General features: G+C 38.1%; 1 protein-coding gene across 2 annotated transcripts in view; it reads right to left on the reverse strand.

Annotated features, from left to right (window-relative positions):
• The window catches only part of LOC111368825 (WD repeat-containing protein 44-like), a 12,642-nt gene extending 3,601 nt beyond the window's left edge, over window positions 1–9,041 (reverse strand). The window contains exons 1-7 of one of the 2 annotated variants that reach the window (XM_022990292.1): window positions 7,025–9,040; window positions 4,000–4,090; window positions 1,859–2,016; window positions 1,690–1,741; window positions 1,511–1,593; window positions 1,266–1,359; window positions 33–254 (exon numbers count right to left, since the gene is read on the reverse strand). In XM_022990292.1, the coding sequence (XP_022846060.1) occupies window positions 33–254; window positions 1,266–1,359; window positions 1,511–1,593; window positions 1,690–1,741; window positions 1,859–2,016; window positions 4,000–4,090; window positions 7,025–8,719 (2,395 nt within the window). In that variant the 5' untranslated portion in view covers window positions 8,720–9,040. Of the gene's footprint in view, window positions 1–32; window positions 255–1,265; window positions 1,360–1,510; window positions 1,594–1,689; window positions 1,742–1,858; window positions 2,017–3,999; window positions 4,091–7,024 lie in introns of both variants that reach the window. The other variant, XM_022990293.1, reaches the window with a different exon arrangement.
• Between the last annotated feature and the right edge of the window lie 9,216 nt (window positions 9,042–18,257).

An 18,257-nucleotide genomic window follows, 5' to 3' on the forward strand; every position in this document is an offset into this window, starting at 1 on the left:
ACCATTTTGCCCTCCAGAACAAGTATCTTGAAATCCCCATGTGTCAGCAATACCAGGCCAAGGGATTGCCACCGATACATCTTGACAGTGAAAATGCTCGTAAGACTGGGTCACAGTTACACCTTTGTTTCCATTTGGTCGTGATTCACCTTCATGCTTCCAGATGTAAACAGAAGAATCATCGCTGGCACTTATTACATATCTTCCATTTGCCGTAATGGAGGCTGAGATTTGGCTGTTTGTGTTATGAAACCCTGTCAAAAATTCAGCAAAAGATCTATTGTTGGCTGCAAGGGTTGAAAATCTTCAAATGATACACAATTTGGCATAGGGATAGCTCCCAACAATGGCTTCAAACATTTACTAATTACTACCAGAATAGGTAAAATTGAACTATCTTGAAAACAGCAAAACAAATCATTTAAAAAGAATCGCTTGACTCCCTCGAAAAGATGACATTTTCAGGTTTTTATTATAATGGCTCCGTTTGGTACCCATTTTTTTCAAAATGCATTTTTCTCTCTCTTCTTTTCAACCACACATTCTTTATTAAAATAATATTACACGTAAATCAAAAACTTTTCTTATTTTTCAACCACACATTTCCCATCAATTTACTATTCAAAATTACATTTTTACATAAAAATGTCTCCCAAACACCATGAATATGTAGTTGTGATAACTAACACCACCAAGCTCTTGACAAGTATTCGATCACGAAATAAGACCTCCAAAAGTAGTCCTGGAGTAACAAAGTGATTTAGATCAAAGCTAAATAAGGTTTTACATTCTGTAAGGACAAATAATATAGGAAAATGCAGGCCTAGATGCAAATGACGATCTGGAAGGGGAATATATTCAGATACTGGGGATGGATAAATATGAGAATCTTCAAAAGATTCAGTGATCACTGATGTACTCTATTTACTTCTTGGGGTGAAATTGCAGGATTCAAAATAGAATATATCCAAATCAGCAAAAACAAACCACGTTCACTGATAGGAGGAGGCACCAATGACTTGTGTATCTTGATCCCAAATGTGAAAACTAAACAGAACTTCCTTCTTATTAAGTAGCCAGAAATAAACTGCAATGACCACAGCCTAACGAATTTGAAAAGTAAGAACAATCACATTGCAACTCCAAACACCTTCAGAAGTTACAACTTTCATGAACTTCCATTATAACTACAACTGTAAGAATTTAAAAGAATCCTCTCCCACTTTCAAGTACTAGTGGAATTGTAATGCTGTGTAATTGCATACCTTTGAACTTGTGAACAAGATCAACACCATCCACAACTCGAATTCGTGAATCTGCAGATGTAATGAGAACTTCTGATGAACTCCCTGGTGCAAACTGTTCCAAGAAAAATATCAGTATTCATAAGACTAGATGGACTTGCACTTCATTTCTCAAAAATAAGAGAAGGTCATGTGTGGCTAAAGAAGCTATTATAGTCTAAAGAAGATAAAAGTGCATGCAGTGCGAATATCCATTAAATTATTACCTGGAAACCAGTAATTTTCTTATGATGAGATTTCTTCTTCTTATTCTCCAGATTGATCTGACTTTTTTGCTGTAATTTATTTTCTGGAAACAGGAAGCACGTAAATAAAAGGTGCACCAACCCTTGAACAGAATGTTTCACTTTTTTTGTATAATTAACATGAAGTTATAATCTCAAACCTGTTGTGATGTATAAGTGGCAACTCCCCTTGTATGAGCCAACTAGTGCACCCTTCAAAATCAACAACAATATCTTTAACTGGAGCATGTCCATAAGGTAAGCATTCATGCTCTAACCTACTCAGACAACATAAATTAAGTAGCAATTACAATATTTACAGTACCAAACCTGGCCATCCGGTGTATAGCAAGCTGCAGTGACCATTTCATGCAGATCACTCCAATCAACAACCTGGTGATCAGGAATGCTCCATATGCGCACCTTGCCATCCAGAGATCCACTGATGAAGTATCTATCATCAACAGGATTAAACTGGATGCAGGTTACTGTATAAAAGGAAATCCAGAAGTCATTGTAATCAGTCAATTGATGAATTAAGATTTAACTATATCCGTTCAATTATAAGTAGCATTGTGCAAAAGTTATAAAACTATGTAGGGTTCAGGTATACAGGAAAGAAAGAGAATTCAGGTATACAGGGAAGAAAAAATTCAAGTATATTGGAAAGGGAAAGTACCATAAGCATAATATTACACAAGAAATATGGATGCTATGAAGTCATGCAAACCACTATTGAACATTTAATAAGCATGACAATCACAATAATAACTCTATCAGTTACATAACTGCTCCAACCCTGAAGTGCGCAACAAAGACCACCTCAAGAAAACAAAATCTGATCATCTAAGACAACCTTGTAAACCAACTTCTCATATTTAGGTTTGTCTCCAGCTTGTTTTTCTTTGTTTATTAACCACATTCCTGTAAATATGTCAAGATCTTATACAGAGGCAGCTTTAGGGGGCAGCCACCCTAGCTGGATTCGCTGGGGAGATTTTTTTTTATTTTTTATTTTTTGCTGATAATAGATAGAATTTTTAGATTATATATTTGATAATTCATATTAACAACAATACTGGTTAGCCCTTCCGCTATTGAATTGGAGGTCTTGTATTGGAAACTCTTCAAGAGCAATATTTTTTATAATTTTTGTATTTCAACAATTTTTACCAAAACAAATGTACGAAAGGTGATTTGAACCTACTACATTTCTCAAGCATATTGATCACTTTACCATCATGGAACTTATTGATTTTTAGCACATAATGTAATAAAATAATATATGTTCAATACTGGTTTAATGCAAGTAGAAACATTCAAATCGGTGCTGTCCCTCTTCTTGATTTTATTTTTCTTTTCTTTTTTCCCTTCAATCAATTGATTTGAGAGTTTGGTCAATTAATGGTAGATGAATTTGTAGGAAGATTGTGTCATAAGGAATCTTTCAACAAAATTTATTTAATTAATAAAAGATCCCACTTTTCTTTCACAAAAAATCGATTGCGAAAAATTGAAATCATACAAGCACATAAATAATTTCAATTTTTTTAATATAATAATGCTTATTTAATTAACTTTAATTGTAAACTGAATATTGACATTTTGTTAATATATATTGTCTATTTAATTGAAAAATAAATTAGGGCATTTTGCAGATCATGGAATCATTTTTTCATCCAAAATGAAAGTTCGTACTTAGTTCTAGTCTAGTGGTGTAATTAGTTCTTCTAACTCTAATCTGTACGATTTTTGAATATTTATTTAATTAAATATAAATAAACAACCCCACTATCACAGATGTTGGCTGTCGATAGTAAGCTTTCAACGCTCGCAGTGCGCCCTAACTGAACTTGACCCCTGTATTCGCCCTTGATCTTATATCCTTTAGATAAGTTGTGAACACTCCCCAAAACAATCTTTTTATAGGATCCCATTGGACAAACAGCACCTCTTGTTACCTTCTCTGGTCTCCTTCCGACAACTCTTCTCAATGCCTACAAAACTCCTTTCCCTCATCCTTAATTGTCACCAACAAAAACCCTATAGCCAACAAGAATAGTTGCTGAAAGGTCCCAAGTGCCCTCTGCTTCCAACAGGTACCAGACTTAATACAGCTTCACAAGCACAAAAATTGGCATATCATTGGTACATTTCCAGCTGCTTATATCCGTGGCTTAAAAGGACGAATCCAAGAAGAGAGATTCCATCCCACACCCATCTTCGCTTTTCAATAGATTAAAGTTTTGGCGGGAATCATCAACTTTATAGCATAAGAACTATTAAGATTAAAGAAAACTTGTCCAGTCAGGTAATGATCTCAACAATACCTTTAGATCAGTCTGCTTACCCACCAACACCCCCACCCTCTCCCAAAAAGAAAAAATTGAAATAAGCATTGTGGGAAATAACCTTTCTAATTTTAAAAACAAAAAATTTCGAATAAAGTAATATAGAATGCAGATAATTACCATAGTCACTGTGAGAAAAAATCTTTAAACAGGACTTGCTCGACAAGTCCCACAGCCGCACTGTTTTGTCCATTGAAGAAGAAAGCAATTGCTGGAGAGAAAAGAAAGCCAAAAGTGAGATGTCTTAACAAAACCTTTGTAAGTGCTCAACTTAAATGCACGCAATCAATTTGGTGAAGGGAAACATAAATGAAGAGGGAAAAAGTGATTTCCGTTGGAAGAATGTAGTATTAAAAAATAAGATCTTAATGGAGATCAGTAAGAATGTCAAAAAGCAAGAGAAGACTCTACCACTACTTAACATTGAGAATAACAAATCTGGAATATCTAAAACGTCCCTAGACAAGCAAGAGGTGAGGTGAACTCCACAGAATCATGAGGCCTAAAATGATGCAGTTACAAGCAACCTTGCACATCAACAATTGGCTTCTTTTTATTGTGAATGAATGAGTCAAGACAAGCCAAACCATCCGCTTTCTTGAGAACACAAAAAAATCTTGTTTTTTCGTTATTCATGCATAAGAAAACAAGTTATTTGTTTAACTTATAGAAGAACATATCACATTCTCAGCACTCAATAAGACGAAAAGAAACCGGGGAACAAAAAAGCTTGAGAACATTCAGAGAGGGAAATAACCTGTACACCTACTTATCAGACATTTCATCATATCAAACTATTAGCAGATTGCAAACTTCCAGCTGACATGTTAATCAACAAAACAGTATCAGCTTTTATTTTCTCATTAGCCAACAAAAATTGCCCCTGGTTAATTTTCTTAAGTGCCACTCATCACCCTTTTTTGGGCAGCATACAGCGCAAAACCTTAAGAATATTGAAATCATAAACCAATCTTCCTTCTCTTCATTAAGTCATACACTCCTATCATGATGTTCTAACTTAAACCAAACAACAGAAAGCAAATATTTACTGCACTTCATAATCCACCTTGCAACTTCAGGTTCATCCTCTTTTCACTTTTCAAATAACGGAGTTTAAATACTAAACCTTCAGCTACTTGCTGAGCACTCTACTTCAGTTACACTCTTTCTATCTTCACAAGGGAACACTTAAATATAAAAACTCTCGCAATTGTTGTAGACATGTCAAAGGAGTTTTACTATCTTATTTAATACATATATTTGTCACTGCATTATATGTGTTACTTCAATAAAAGTTCTCATGCAGAAAGGAATAAACTGCCTGATTTAGAGACTTGGATAAGCATAAAAAGTTTACTTGTAAATAAGTAAGTTTTAATATAAATTATTTTTATATTGTTCAAAGTTGGAAGAAAGTTGCTAATCCTGACAATATTGTAATAATTACTTCAAAAAAAGTAAATCTTTTTACTCAGTAAGTCATCTAAACCTGTTTAGAGATGCAAACATTTACTTTTTTAATTTAAATAAACACGCTCATGACCTGCTCATTTTGTTTTACTTTTCCCTGGCTATGGATTTCAGGCAGGATTAGAAATTTATAGTTAGCTTCTCCAATATGATTCATCTTTATATTAGACCTTCGAAATTTATATCGCAATGGACTAACGTTTCAAGTGAAAGTACTAACCATTATATTTTTACTCAAAATCATTTGACTTCATCTTAGGTAGAAACACGCTATTATGAGGAACATTCACTATCTAGATCAGATACGTGATGATATTAAACAAGAAGCTATATACTTTCCCATGGCGGCCTGCATATTATTCACATGTCATTTGGTATCTCTGCACCAACCTGTTAAACTCAAGCAGGATGAATATTTTTGGTCAAGTTCTTTTTTAGGTTTTTTCTTCGGGTGGGGGCAGGAGGTCGAAGGAAGACATGGGGGTCCCCACAAGAATATAAGTTACGAATTTCACTTTCATCACATACAATCCATATTGTATCAGAGAACCAAGCATCTGCTTTTGAGTTACCACATAATTCATAGAACCAACCTTTGGCTTTGAATCAATCTCAGATTTCTTTGCATCAAGCTCCCCTAAGACATACTCATCTCTCAACCAAATTTCAAATAAACAGTTTGTATCCCTATTGTGTAGACAATTAAACTAGCATATAAAGTCCCTTATAATATTTCTTGACGATGGAAGAAACTTACACAGGCCACTACGCATCTCAAACAAGGCTTACAAACTCCCATATCTTTAGGAATTTTTAATTGCTGAATAACATATATCAAATACATGCTTCTTGAATTTTAAACATGTCATCTACAGAGTAGGTGCTCTGAAGCAAATCTTTATCTGACAAATGCATGAATGAACCAGTGAAGATACAACATCAAAAAAATGCTTACAGCATTAATTTTTGGAGCATTGTTTTCATAAGCCATATCACGACTTCAATTAGCTTGATATTCTTCGAGCACAATAATGATAAAAACCTTATGTATCACTTAACTTCTCAATCAACAGATTGCCTACTGTTTGGAACCACTAAAAGAATATTACAAAGATACCAAAAATCGTGATGTGTTGCTTGACTTATTCAATGAACAAGAAATGTTTTCAATGTAGCTTCAACTTTCAAGAAAATAAACAATGTCAGATATCATAACAAGTCCCACAAACCCTGCGAGTAACATAAACAGCTCAATCAATTCCATACGCTCCTTTTTGAAATTCTAACCAAACATGGCGGATAGGGTCTCTTATTGCCTAATTATTATTTCCTTCCCAGGAAACATCATTGCTTATTCACTTGAACACCAAAAATTAACTGTACTCCTGGGTATTACTCCTTGTCCTGTAAAACTAGTGTAAGATAAATCTTGTGGATGGTGAAAGATTGATAATCTCGACTATATGTCGACCCTTCTTAAACAGATAGCAAGACATGGTCTAAATTGCATGAAAAGTTTATTTATGAGTCTAATAATCTTTGAGTGATTTGTTATTTGAATGACACAAGCAATTTCAGTTTTCAACTATAAATAGAAAATAAGGAAAACCATCAACTTGTTCCTCAAATTGATGGAAGGGCAGAATAAAAGATATCGAGGAATTTGAAAACTAACCTGAGACTTGGACCAGGAGAGGTTTAACACATCATCCAGATGTCCCTGAAATGAACAGATAGGTTTCTCCAAAAGGGCAAAAATTGTCTCTGGCACCAAAATCTGTTCAAAGCTCACTGATTTTCTGCTTATAGAGGATCTCCCTCTTCTCCTCTTCTCTGAATGGCTGTCTAAATTTGGTGACATTGAAGAAGGCTCTGGTGATCCATTAGCCTGAAACAGAAGATTAAAATTCCCATCTTCCAGTTTATCCAACAACAAATCACCCTTCCTCTCTGTTTCAGAAACCTGCCACACATGGATCACGCAGTCCTCACCAGCACTTGCAAGATACTTGCCATCCAAACTAAACTTTATAGTCCAAATTGACCCATTGTGTGCCTGTATCTCCTGGCTTTTGTATACTGCCGTAAGTTCTTTAACAGACTTCCCATATTGTCGGACCCGAATTCTTTCAGGCCCATGAAAAGACATATCCTGGCTATCATCTGTAGCAGAGCTCGATCTCCTCCCACCCTTCTCAGATGATGTATCCCTCTCGTCACTACTACGTCTCTCCTTATGCCCAGTGACAGAATTCACTACATTTTTTATGCTCTTCAACCAACTACCTCTCTTCTTAAACTTCGATCCACCCCCCAAGTCCACATTCACATTTGCAGACAGATCATCCTTGTTCCCATCCTCCACATTCTGCCTCCTCATCAACTCTTGCACGATGGGAGATGTCCCTACACACATCTCAGAAAACTCTTCCATGGTCAACTGCCTCCCTGTATCCACTTCCTTAATCTTTTTCCACATCCCATCCTCCCTCACCTCATTCACCACAAACTCCTTCCCATTAGCCAGATTCTTTATCACACACACTGCACTAACATTGTCTGCCCCAGTACTCTCCGCCACCTTGTCCAACCCCTCATTCCCCAAAATTGACAATGATTCACTAAAGCTCCCATTACGCAAGGAATCTGTTCTAATCTTCCCTTTCGGTGGCTTATTTGGGGAAACCACACTGCTCGCGGTTAAACTATTGTGGCTTCTTGATTTCTTGACATTGTCATGGCAGCTTTGTCTATGGCTCTGATGATCATTATTTACAGATAAACCAATTCCACCAGTAGTAGAAGTTAAATTAATCAAATGAATTTCAGAACTCGATTTACAGTCCCCCTCCGATTTTGATCGGACAATCCCAGACACTCTACTATTATCATTATAAATATCAATATTATTAACCATATCACTATCTCTAGGAATCTTGGAATTATTTTTGTTATTATCGACGGAAGAAAAAGCCTCACCAGTGTTTATCAAGTGATCGGAAGAGATGATTCGGTTAAAGAATTCCGGTTGGGCGGATGGCAAAAGGGAAGGGCGGTGGCGGAGGAGGGAAGGGTCACTGGTGAGGCCCATCTGGTGCAGGAGGCGGAGTCGACGTTCCTCAACGGAGGAGGGCTGGGATATCCAAACGTCGTAGTTGTGGAACACCCCCCTGGGAAACCTGGGAACCTGTTCGGGTCCGACGGCATTGCCTTCTGGCGAAGCACCGAAGCTGAAATTCGGGTTGGGTTCCTCTTCAGAATCCGAATTGGAAGGAGAGCAGGAGCAGGAGGTGTTGGATGAAGAAAGCAGCCGGTCAAGGGAATCGTGAAAACACTCTTCGTCTTCTTCTCGTTCTCCAGCTTTGCTCATCGTTCTTTTCCCATCGATAATGGCCCCAGTCACATTGGCCGATCCAACGCGCACTCGGGCGGGGCGGGCTACCGCAGGGCCGATCCTGATTCTGAAAACTTAGAATTTTTCTGCAATATTTCAATGGCGAATTGTAGAGCAAAAGAGTAGAGTTTTAGAGAGAAAAGTTGCATACGGATGAGAGTGGAGGAGACATCACAGTATTGAAATCGGGTTTTAGCTTTGGGAGCTCTGATCCTATCGTGGGTTGGTTAGTGAGATAAAACTGTAGACAGAGTAACGGTAGAGAGAGAATGAGAGGGTGAACCGGAACGATGTCGTGTGATGTGATAGGATGCATTTTGTATTATTATGTGCGCGTGAGGGGTTAAAATGAAAGGAAATTCTGTGGTCGGGGAATGAAATAAATTGGGAATTTTGTTTTTTGAATTCATAAAACTGCAGTTTGTTGTGTAGTGGTTAATTCCGTGTTTTTTTTATTCTACAAAATATTCATAAAGTTTAGAATTGAATTGAGCTGTTAGAAAGAGGATAGCAACAAAATATTAATTTTTGGATCTGGTTAATTGAGTGGAACTGTTGCCTATTATAAAGAGGATAGCAACAAAATATTCTCTTAATAGCAAGCAAAAATATTAGGCCGTGATTGGTTTATCGTTTTCGGTCCATTTTTCGTTTTCCGTTTTCGAAAATGCGGAAAATGCATTTTCGAAAACAAGTTAAAATTTATAACTGAAAACGTAAAACGACTTTTTATCGTTTTCAATTATAAATGTCGAAAACACTCAAAACGCGAAAAACAAGCCGTTTTTGTAGAGATGTCAATTGGGCCAAGTCGGCTCGACTCGTCAAAGCTCGGTTCGTGAGCTGCTCGGATTCGTCATTTGACGAGTCCGAGCTCGAGCCGAGCTGGGGGTCCCGTCCAATGAGCGGAGCCCACGAGCCGCCTCGTCCAAAAATGTGGAAAAAAATAAAATTTTATTAATAAAATTAGGAAAAAAATTCACGAGCTCGCGAACCGCTCGTGGGCTCGGCTCGGTCCACGAGCTCTTGGCTCGTGAGTACACGAGCTCGTGGGCCGCGCCGAGCTCAGCTTGGCTCGTGAAAAACGAGCCACGAGCCCGAGCCGAGCTCTTGGGTTAACGAACCGAACCGGCTCAACTCGACCCACTACCATCCCTACGTTTTCGGGGAAAACTAAAAATCGTTTTAAAAATGAAAATGCAAACTAACTACTACCTTAATTTTTGGATCTTGTTAGTTGATTTTTCATCCATTTTATAGGTGACGATATATCTAACATTGAATGTAGATCAGTTCTAGACATGACAAGAATGATAATATTTAGAGATAGAGAAGATCTATAGATTGAAATAATAATCATATCATGCAATCTCAAAGATGTTACATAATAATATACAAACATCGATGAGTATATGTATACCTAGGCCCCGTTTGGTAGGGATTTTTTGCCCCAAAAAATTGATTTTTTGACCGTTATTTTACTATTCAAGCCGTAATTTTTGACTTATTCTCTCACATGTGGACCCCACTTTTCTTCTAACGGTCAAAAAATCAATTTTCAAAATCCCTACCAAACGGGCCCCTAATTAGCCTCTATCACAATCACAAATTATTAAATTCATTTATCACATATTATTAAATTAATTGGTTACAACTTGACAAATTGTAAATCATGATTACAAATTTAGTCGAAATCTCACATTTTTTAGGTCACAAATTCTCTATTTCATCAATCACACATTAACCAATTTATTGATCATAATCAACCAAATAATTAGTCACAAACATTCTTCCTACCTGACCTCCCTACCACCACCTCACTAGCAGTAGTACCACCAACAAAACTACCTCAAAACTATTGTAGTAGCTTGAGCCATTGCTATAGCCATTTCCACCACCACATCCAACATCACCATCACCACCAACTACAAATGCTACCAACAAAATCTCTACACAAATCAGATCCAAAATCATCAATGTTGCTGCAGTGGTTACTGTAGTGCGTAGAGCAGCACACACAACATTGTCGCGACAACATCATCTGTTAGCGGTCGTTGTCGCAATGGTGTCACAAAGTCACTAGACGATGTATTTCGAAGGCATTGCTCATGAGAAAGAAAATAGAGAGAGGATAGAGAGAAGTGAGAAGGAAAATAAGGATTTGCCTACTTGTATGTAAAAAGGGTACATAGGCAGTTATCGAAAATGATGCGGAGGAAAAGATTGAATGAAAAAGTTGATTATGTTTTAAATTAGCAAGTATTTTGCTACTTAGACATAAAAATGGTACATGAGCAGTTAACGCAAATGATATGGAGGGAAAAGATTTGATGAAAAAATGACTTTATTTTAAACTAGCAAATATGTAAATATTATGTAATCCTGTATATAAAATTTGATATACATATAACACAACATAATTGACAAATAGTAGAGTGTCATGTAGATATTATGTAATCCCTCATGTAAATATTGATATACATGTAGCAAGGCTCCAAATAATTATGATTTGAAGTGAAATTTGATGTGGGATGGGATGAGTAGGTACATAAATTTAATTTTATAATATTATTTATTAATGCTAAAAATTTTAATTATCACATGAATTTTGAATAAAAAAAACTTTTAAATAAAATTTTTAATTTGAAAAATATGTTTGGACATAATTTCCACTGTCCACTGAAGAAAACGCAACCGCCAAGAGTTGCTGTTTTACTGAAATTTCATCTCCACATGCAGTTCTAGCCCATAACTATAAATTGAAAATGACGTAACAAAGTTTAGTCTCAAATCTCTAACTACTTCCGGGACCCTCTTATAAATGTCTACTTCTCTCTCTATCCCTCTTTATAGGTTGGTGGCGGACACATCCAGATGATTGGTGTTACCGCTCTCAACCTTTGAGTGTATTAATGGATTCCATGTAAAAATATTGTCAAATTAATAGACATTCGATGGCATTCGTGGATGTAAACGGTCAAAAAATACTAGATCACAATAAACGAAATGTTAAAAAGATAGGCTGCAATTTTTGTCAACTTTCGAATCTAGTTGGATCCAACTTGTCAACGGGCACGTTGTCATCCACAAATATATTACTTAAACAATAGGGTCGTGCATGTTCGAATGAGGCATCTTCAAACGAAGGTAGGAGGGATCGTAAATGTGCATTCTTTGATGCTAAAATTAATACACATACACAATAATTTAGTAGGGAGAAACATGAAGTGAGACTAGGAGAATATAGGAGCCCATTTGGTACTGATTATGAGAATCAATTTTTTGATTGTTAGAGAGAAAAATTAGTCATACATGTGAGTGAAGAAGTCAAAAACGAAGGCTGACTATATTAACGGTCAAAAATTTAATTTTTTTTACTTAAAAAATCAGAACCAAACTAGGGCTAGATTTTATATTTCAAAAGAAATGCCAATTAATGGTTACATTTACAAAGGCGTCGATTATTTATATACAAGGATGAACTTAGGCACTTTAGATGCTTGACATGTGATTCCATTCCAATGATCCACGTGTCAAGATCAATGTTGCTACATCCTAGCCATCATATGTCTATGATTCCCCACGCATTATCCCACGCAAAAAAAGGAGAAATTTGACTTCCAATCGCTCTTGCAAAAATGTTATGTCAATCAAATTACACGTGCTTCGATGAGTCAAATCATAACTTGTACAAGGCGTCAGGATTCAAACATTAATCACTATGGACCTCGAAGGCCCATCTAATGTGACTGAGGGTTGGGTCTTCTCTTATTGCCTTAATTAGAAGAGGAGACAACTCTCTATTATGTTGGGTCACCTTGAAGGCATTTTTAGATGAGGCTTTGGGCAACGCTCGATACAACTTTGAAGTTAACAAAGCGATGAAAAGTGACCTCATCACCTCGTAAATGATTGTTGTCTAAGGCAATGAAAGGAGATATATTTCCATTCAATGGCCTCTAAAATGATGAATCTTACTTGGCATTTGCTTAGCAAGAAGCCACGTGGATAGGATCGTACTCTCCCTAATTTAACCTAATTATTCATATGTTGCACTGAACTTTGATTATAATTATATTAAAGATTACATGATAGGACATTGTTATAGAGTCGTATTGCAGGGGTGGATGTATTAACGTAGCAAAAAGGCTTTTACATTGACAGAGCTGAGTCTATAAGGATGCCAAAGTAACAATTTCTTTTTATTAAAATAGAAAATGCGCAAGTAAGTACAATACTTCAAAATGGTGATATATTATTTGTTGCAAATTTGACTCTGTGCTTTGCAACTCCCAAAAGTGAAAAGCTGTGTAGAGTCTAGAACTAGCTTTTGAATTTTGACCTTTTAGGGGATGTAATTAGACTTCGCAGGATAGGGGTGAAAAAGGATTTGATCTGCTTGTACAGAAAAATACTTCACATAATTGCATCAAATGTAGGAGTGACATCATCTGGTTTGATCTGTTGCGTTTTATTTATTTATTCGTTGTCATTATCCAACAAATTGCTATCAAATGTTTTCAATATAAATTCTGAAAGCCAAATTACATATAGACCTGCTCATTAAAAAAAGTCGAACAACTGTGTTTCATTATGGTCATAGCATTATTCAACATAGACCATCCAACTCATACACTCCTTTGCACCAATGCCGTTGGATCTAGATTTCCATCTTGAAATACCAGCACTATTTGATAGAGTAACCTAAACTTTTATACGTATTCATATTTAATTGGTGTAGAATGTATTTTGAAATAGTAAATTAATGGATAATGTGTGGATAAAAAAATAAAGAAAAATTTTAAATTTGCGTGCAATATTATTTTATTAAATAATGTGTAGTTGAAAAGAAAAGAAATATGGAAATAATGAAAATCGAACAAGAATTTAATACAATGTCATAGTGAACAGAGATTTTGTGATCAAGTGTCATCATTATCCATTTAAAACATGTTTGAAAAATATTTATAAATCATTTAAATTATAAACTGTTAAAAATGATTGATCGAAAAGTGATTATTAACTGTGAGACCCATGAAACGTGTCAATAAAAGTGGCTTATTGTTATAAACATGAGCAAGATATAGACTTAATAAATTTGTACACGTTAGATTTTAATTGAGAAAAATAAATTCACCTTACACACAACTCATCCTTTAATTTATGAATATGCTATTTGTACATTCAAAGTGTACATTAATATTGACATTGTGTGAGGTGTAGAAATTTGTATTATTGATTATTTTAAATGTTGTTAAAATTAATGACAAAACTGTGTGCCACCTCACACACTATCAAAAAATTTGTCAACATTGATGTTAGCTGGACTGAATAATTTAATATGATATTACAACTAAATTAATAGCTTGAAGACTCATTGCCACCTTTTTATTAAAAGTTGTGCAAGTTTAAAGTTTTAATTAAACAAAATGAATCCCGCAATATAATTTATTGATTATTTCATCTTTCATAAATATGAAATATATATAACTTCTTATGTAATGGAGTGGCGGCAGATTGAAGAGACAAATAAAGATAGAGGAGGGACGGTGTGTAGTGAGGGAATCATTATCTAAAGAGACAAATTATCAAACATATGGTAAGCATTTTGCATTCACCTTACTCTTACAGGGGTCGGTCCCACATGAAAAATAAAAATAAAATTGTGTCAGGGTCCACGCTTAGTGCTGTTTGAGAGTGGACTGTTTTGTACGCCCAGCACGACTGACCTTATAATTGCCGCATTTCTATGCTTATTTTATCCACCTTATCTTTCTAGCTCCTGTCAACAAGAGAGAGAAAACATTGTCGATCAATATCATGATTATGTGGGAAAAGTAAAAAGTAATATATTCAACTAACAATAACAAAAATAAAAGTAACTGATACTAATTTTCATCCTCAAAACTTATTCCAACTATGATTGCTGCAACTCCTCTTGTTTTCTTAGTTGCACAATAGCCAAATGTAGTCTCGTGCTTAAGTTAGAATGAGCTGACCAAAACACTTCGGAATAACAGTCACACCACTCCCCGAAGTGAAACGTGTCCATCCGAAGTGGTTCCAAAGTGATGCCCACTCCTGACGACCTCAACATGACACGCTACAAGGTGAAGAGTATATCCACTGAAGTAATCGAAGTGTCCCTCAACTTCGAAGCGTTGGGCACTCCAAGGTACCCCCTTATCAGATCTCTCCGCCGCCACTGTCAGAAAGATATCTGTCAGGATCTCCTCAACCTTCAAGGATCAATTGATGTGACGTCTCCATAAATCTAGTTGATGTGACATATCGACTTTATGTCAACTCAACTCAGAAGAACTGATTGCCCGCCCACTCTAGACGCGGCTGATTAACGCTTATGAACGGACGCCTCACACCGTCAAATGCATACACATGTCCCCACATCCAACGGTGCTCTGCGTCTATAAATATCCAAGGTTTGGCAAGAGACAAAGGTAATGAAATACAACTTAGCTCTCCATACTATTAAATATATATTCTCTTCCCCATTCTCTTGCACAACTTGAGCACTGTCCCGATCACCCAACGCTGACTTGACCGTTGGAGTGTATGCGGTCGCCGCACCACCGCTGGTTCTGGCCGTGTACGTTCTGACCGTGTGTTGTTGTGCGTGGGGAGGATTACGTGGAGTAGCTATCCGTTGGCCACGTAGAGAGTCCAATTCTCGAGGTCAACAGATTGGCACTGTCTATGGAAAATCTTCCCATCCAAAAGTTCCACATTGTCAATCGAAAAAGCCGCCGGCAAACCATCGACTTACCCTGAAAAGGGCATGTTCTTGAAAAAGAACAAAATCAACCTACGGTCAAAGTTTTTAACACCCTTGAAAGGGTAGACAAGATGAGTTATAGTAATGAAGATGCAAATTTTGAAGGGCAAAGGGATGCCTTTGAAGAAGAGATGATCCGGACCAACGTCACATATCAGAGACCCCATCACCGGCGTCACCGAGGCAATAGGACAGCAGTGCTCACTGAAGGAATGGCTCAAATAGCTACGGGCATAAGGGACATTGCAGCTCAGAATGTGGCGATACGTGAATTCTTCATGCAGGCCTGAGGTCATTAGGGTTTCCAGATGCCTCAAGGGTCTTTCCTAGCTCAATAGATTCCTGCATCTCATGGCAGAGGCCATTCGAGCCAGCACCAGGAACACCCCCTTGAAAGAGAGATAGGTGTAGATATCACATCCTATACACTGGGAAGCCAACCAGTAGAACCACCGCTAGGAGAGAACTTCCCACCAGAATACGAGCCACAGAGGTCGGCCAGTGTCTTCGATCGAATAAGACAAAACCCTAGCAATAGGGTCCGCTCCGTGCACAGATCAGTTTGACAAGAGTAGGAACAAGAACAAGCACCTTTCCCGCCTAGAAATAGGTGGGAGAGGAGAAACCTAGTGGATTGGCGTAGTCGAGAAGAGGTACCTCCACCTCCCCAAAATGCATCAGAGAGGGGAAGGCTTTGAAGGGCCATGTCGCTCCTACGATATTGATGACGATGATGATAATCTCCCCTCCTCCAGATCCAAAGCTTTTCGATGCCTGCAAACTCCATGCCCCTAAAATCCCAAAGTATGAAGGAAATGGGGACCCACAGAAACACCTGACTAAGTACATGATGCAGATGAGCTTCAGAGGAGCCTCACTGGTACTGAAATGTAGGGCCTTCCATCTAACCCTCACCGAATCTGCTAAAGTGTGGTACAGCATGTTACCACCCTTGAGCATCAAAAGCTGGCCAGACTTGAAAAAGGCATTTCTGAACCAATACCTTTCACGAAGGGAATGAGAAGCCCCAGTGCAACGCCTGCAAGATATGAGGCAAGCTCCTGGCTGGGCGCTGAAAAGCTATCTCGCCAGATTCACTAATGAAATCACATACTGCGAGCAAGTCATCGACAGAGAGGCCCTTTCATCCTTGAAAGGTGGCCTCATCATGAACACACTATTCTGGAGGGATGTACGCAGAAAGAATCCCACCACCTATGACGACCTGGTTGAAATGATAAGCGTGGAAATCGTCAATGAGAAGATGATTGACCACCGGAACCATGCGGCTCAGGGACTGTCCCCGTCTCAGAGGCAGATGGGTCAAAGACCAGCCGTACACCTCGTCACCACCAATAGACCCAAGTCGGTCACACAGTAGCTCCCACATCCATATAGGCATCGGCTTCAGCCACTCTAAATGTAGTATCAGTGCTAGCATATGAAAATGCTCCAGTTGAAGAACAAACAATCGAAAGAAGAAGAAACGATCAAACAGGCCCCTAGAAGGGGCAAGGTTTTTTCACCTTTCACGAACTTCACGGACACGACACTAGTGAATGTAGGGATGCTCTTTGATCCTCAAATCGGAGAAACCAGCGCTCCTCGAGAAGGGATGAATACCCAGTAGGACCACCTCCCCAAATAAGGAAGAAAGGCGATATAGAGACCAATCGCCCCAAAGGAGAGAACCCAAGGACAGAGGAGAATCCAGACATAGGGATCAGGCCCCATCTGGAGGCTAAGTTATCAGGAAAATTGATACAATCATTGGAAGACCTCACATCGGAGGCAACATTAGGAACGCCTAGAGGAACTACATAAGGGAAGCAAAGGATCCACCAATTATTACTTACATTGTCAATCAGACCCAAGAGGCCAACAGGATGGCCCTTATCACTTTCTCTCAAGAAGATGCACAAAGAGTTCACCACCCCCATTGTGATGCGTTAGTGGTAAGAGCCGTAGTGGCTCAAACGCATACTTGTCGACCATGGTAGCTCGGTGAATATACGATTCGGATCGACCTTTGATAAAATGCAGATTGAACATCGATTGATCCCCATGACTGACCCGTTATTTGGCTTTACTGACGACAGCATCGTCCCACGAGGGCGAATTACTCTACCTATCGAGATGGGGTCAGCCCCCTAGTGTCCCACCACTTCATGGAGTTCCTAGTAGTAGACCACAAATCAGCTTACCATGGAGTATTGGGTCGACCTGCCTTGAAAGATCATTGGGCAGTTACATCCATCCATTACTTATGTATGAAGTTCCCAACTGAACATGGGATTGCTACAGTTCGAGGCGACCAAATGGGCTCAAGGGCATGTTACCTCAACTCTCTGCGAAAATTTGAACCCTGCACTATTAATGTCATCATAACAGAGGCCGCCAAAGAAGCCGACGTGGACACAGAAATGCTCGACGCCCCTGAACAAGGGCATACTTCCGAACACGAGGAAAATGTCGACATGGTAGAGGCCCTTGAAGAAGGGGACCCTCTTGATGAGTTGGATCCTCGAATCATTGAGTCTGAACCAAATGTGACCCCAATGGAAGAATTGGAAACTTTCTCCACAAACCCTAAAAACCCCACTCAGGTCTTGCGGATTGGGGAAGAGCTACCCCCCGAAGTGAAAGAAGAAATGATAAACATCCTGAAAAAGAATCTGGATGTCTTCGTCTGGAAGCACGAAGACATGATGGGAATAGACC

Source organism: Olea europaea, chromosome 19 (genome assembly GCF_002742605.1).
Source record: "Olea europaea var. sylvestris chromosome 19, O_europaea_v1, whole genome shotgun sequence".
NCBI classification, from domain to species: Eukaryota; Viridiplantae; Streptophyta; class Magnoliopsida; order Lamiales; family Oleaceae; genus Olea; species Olea europaea.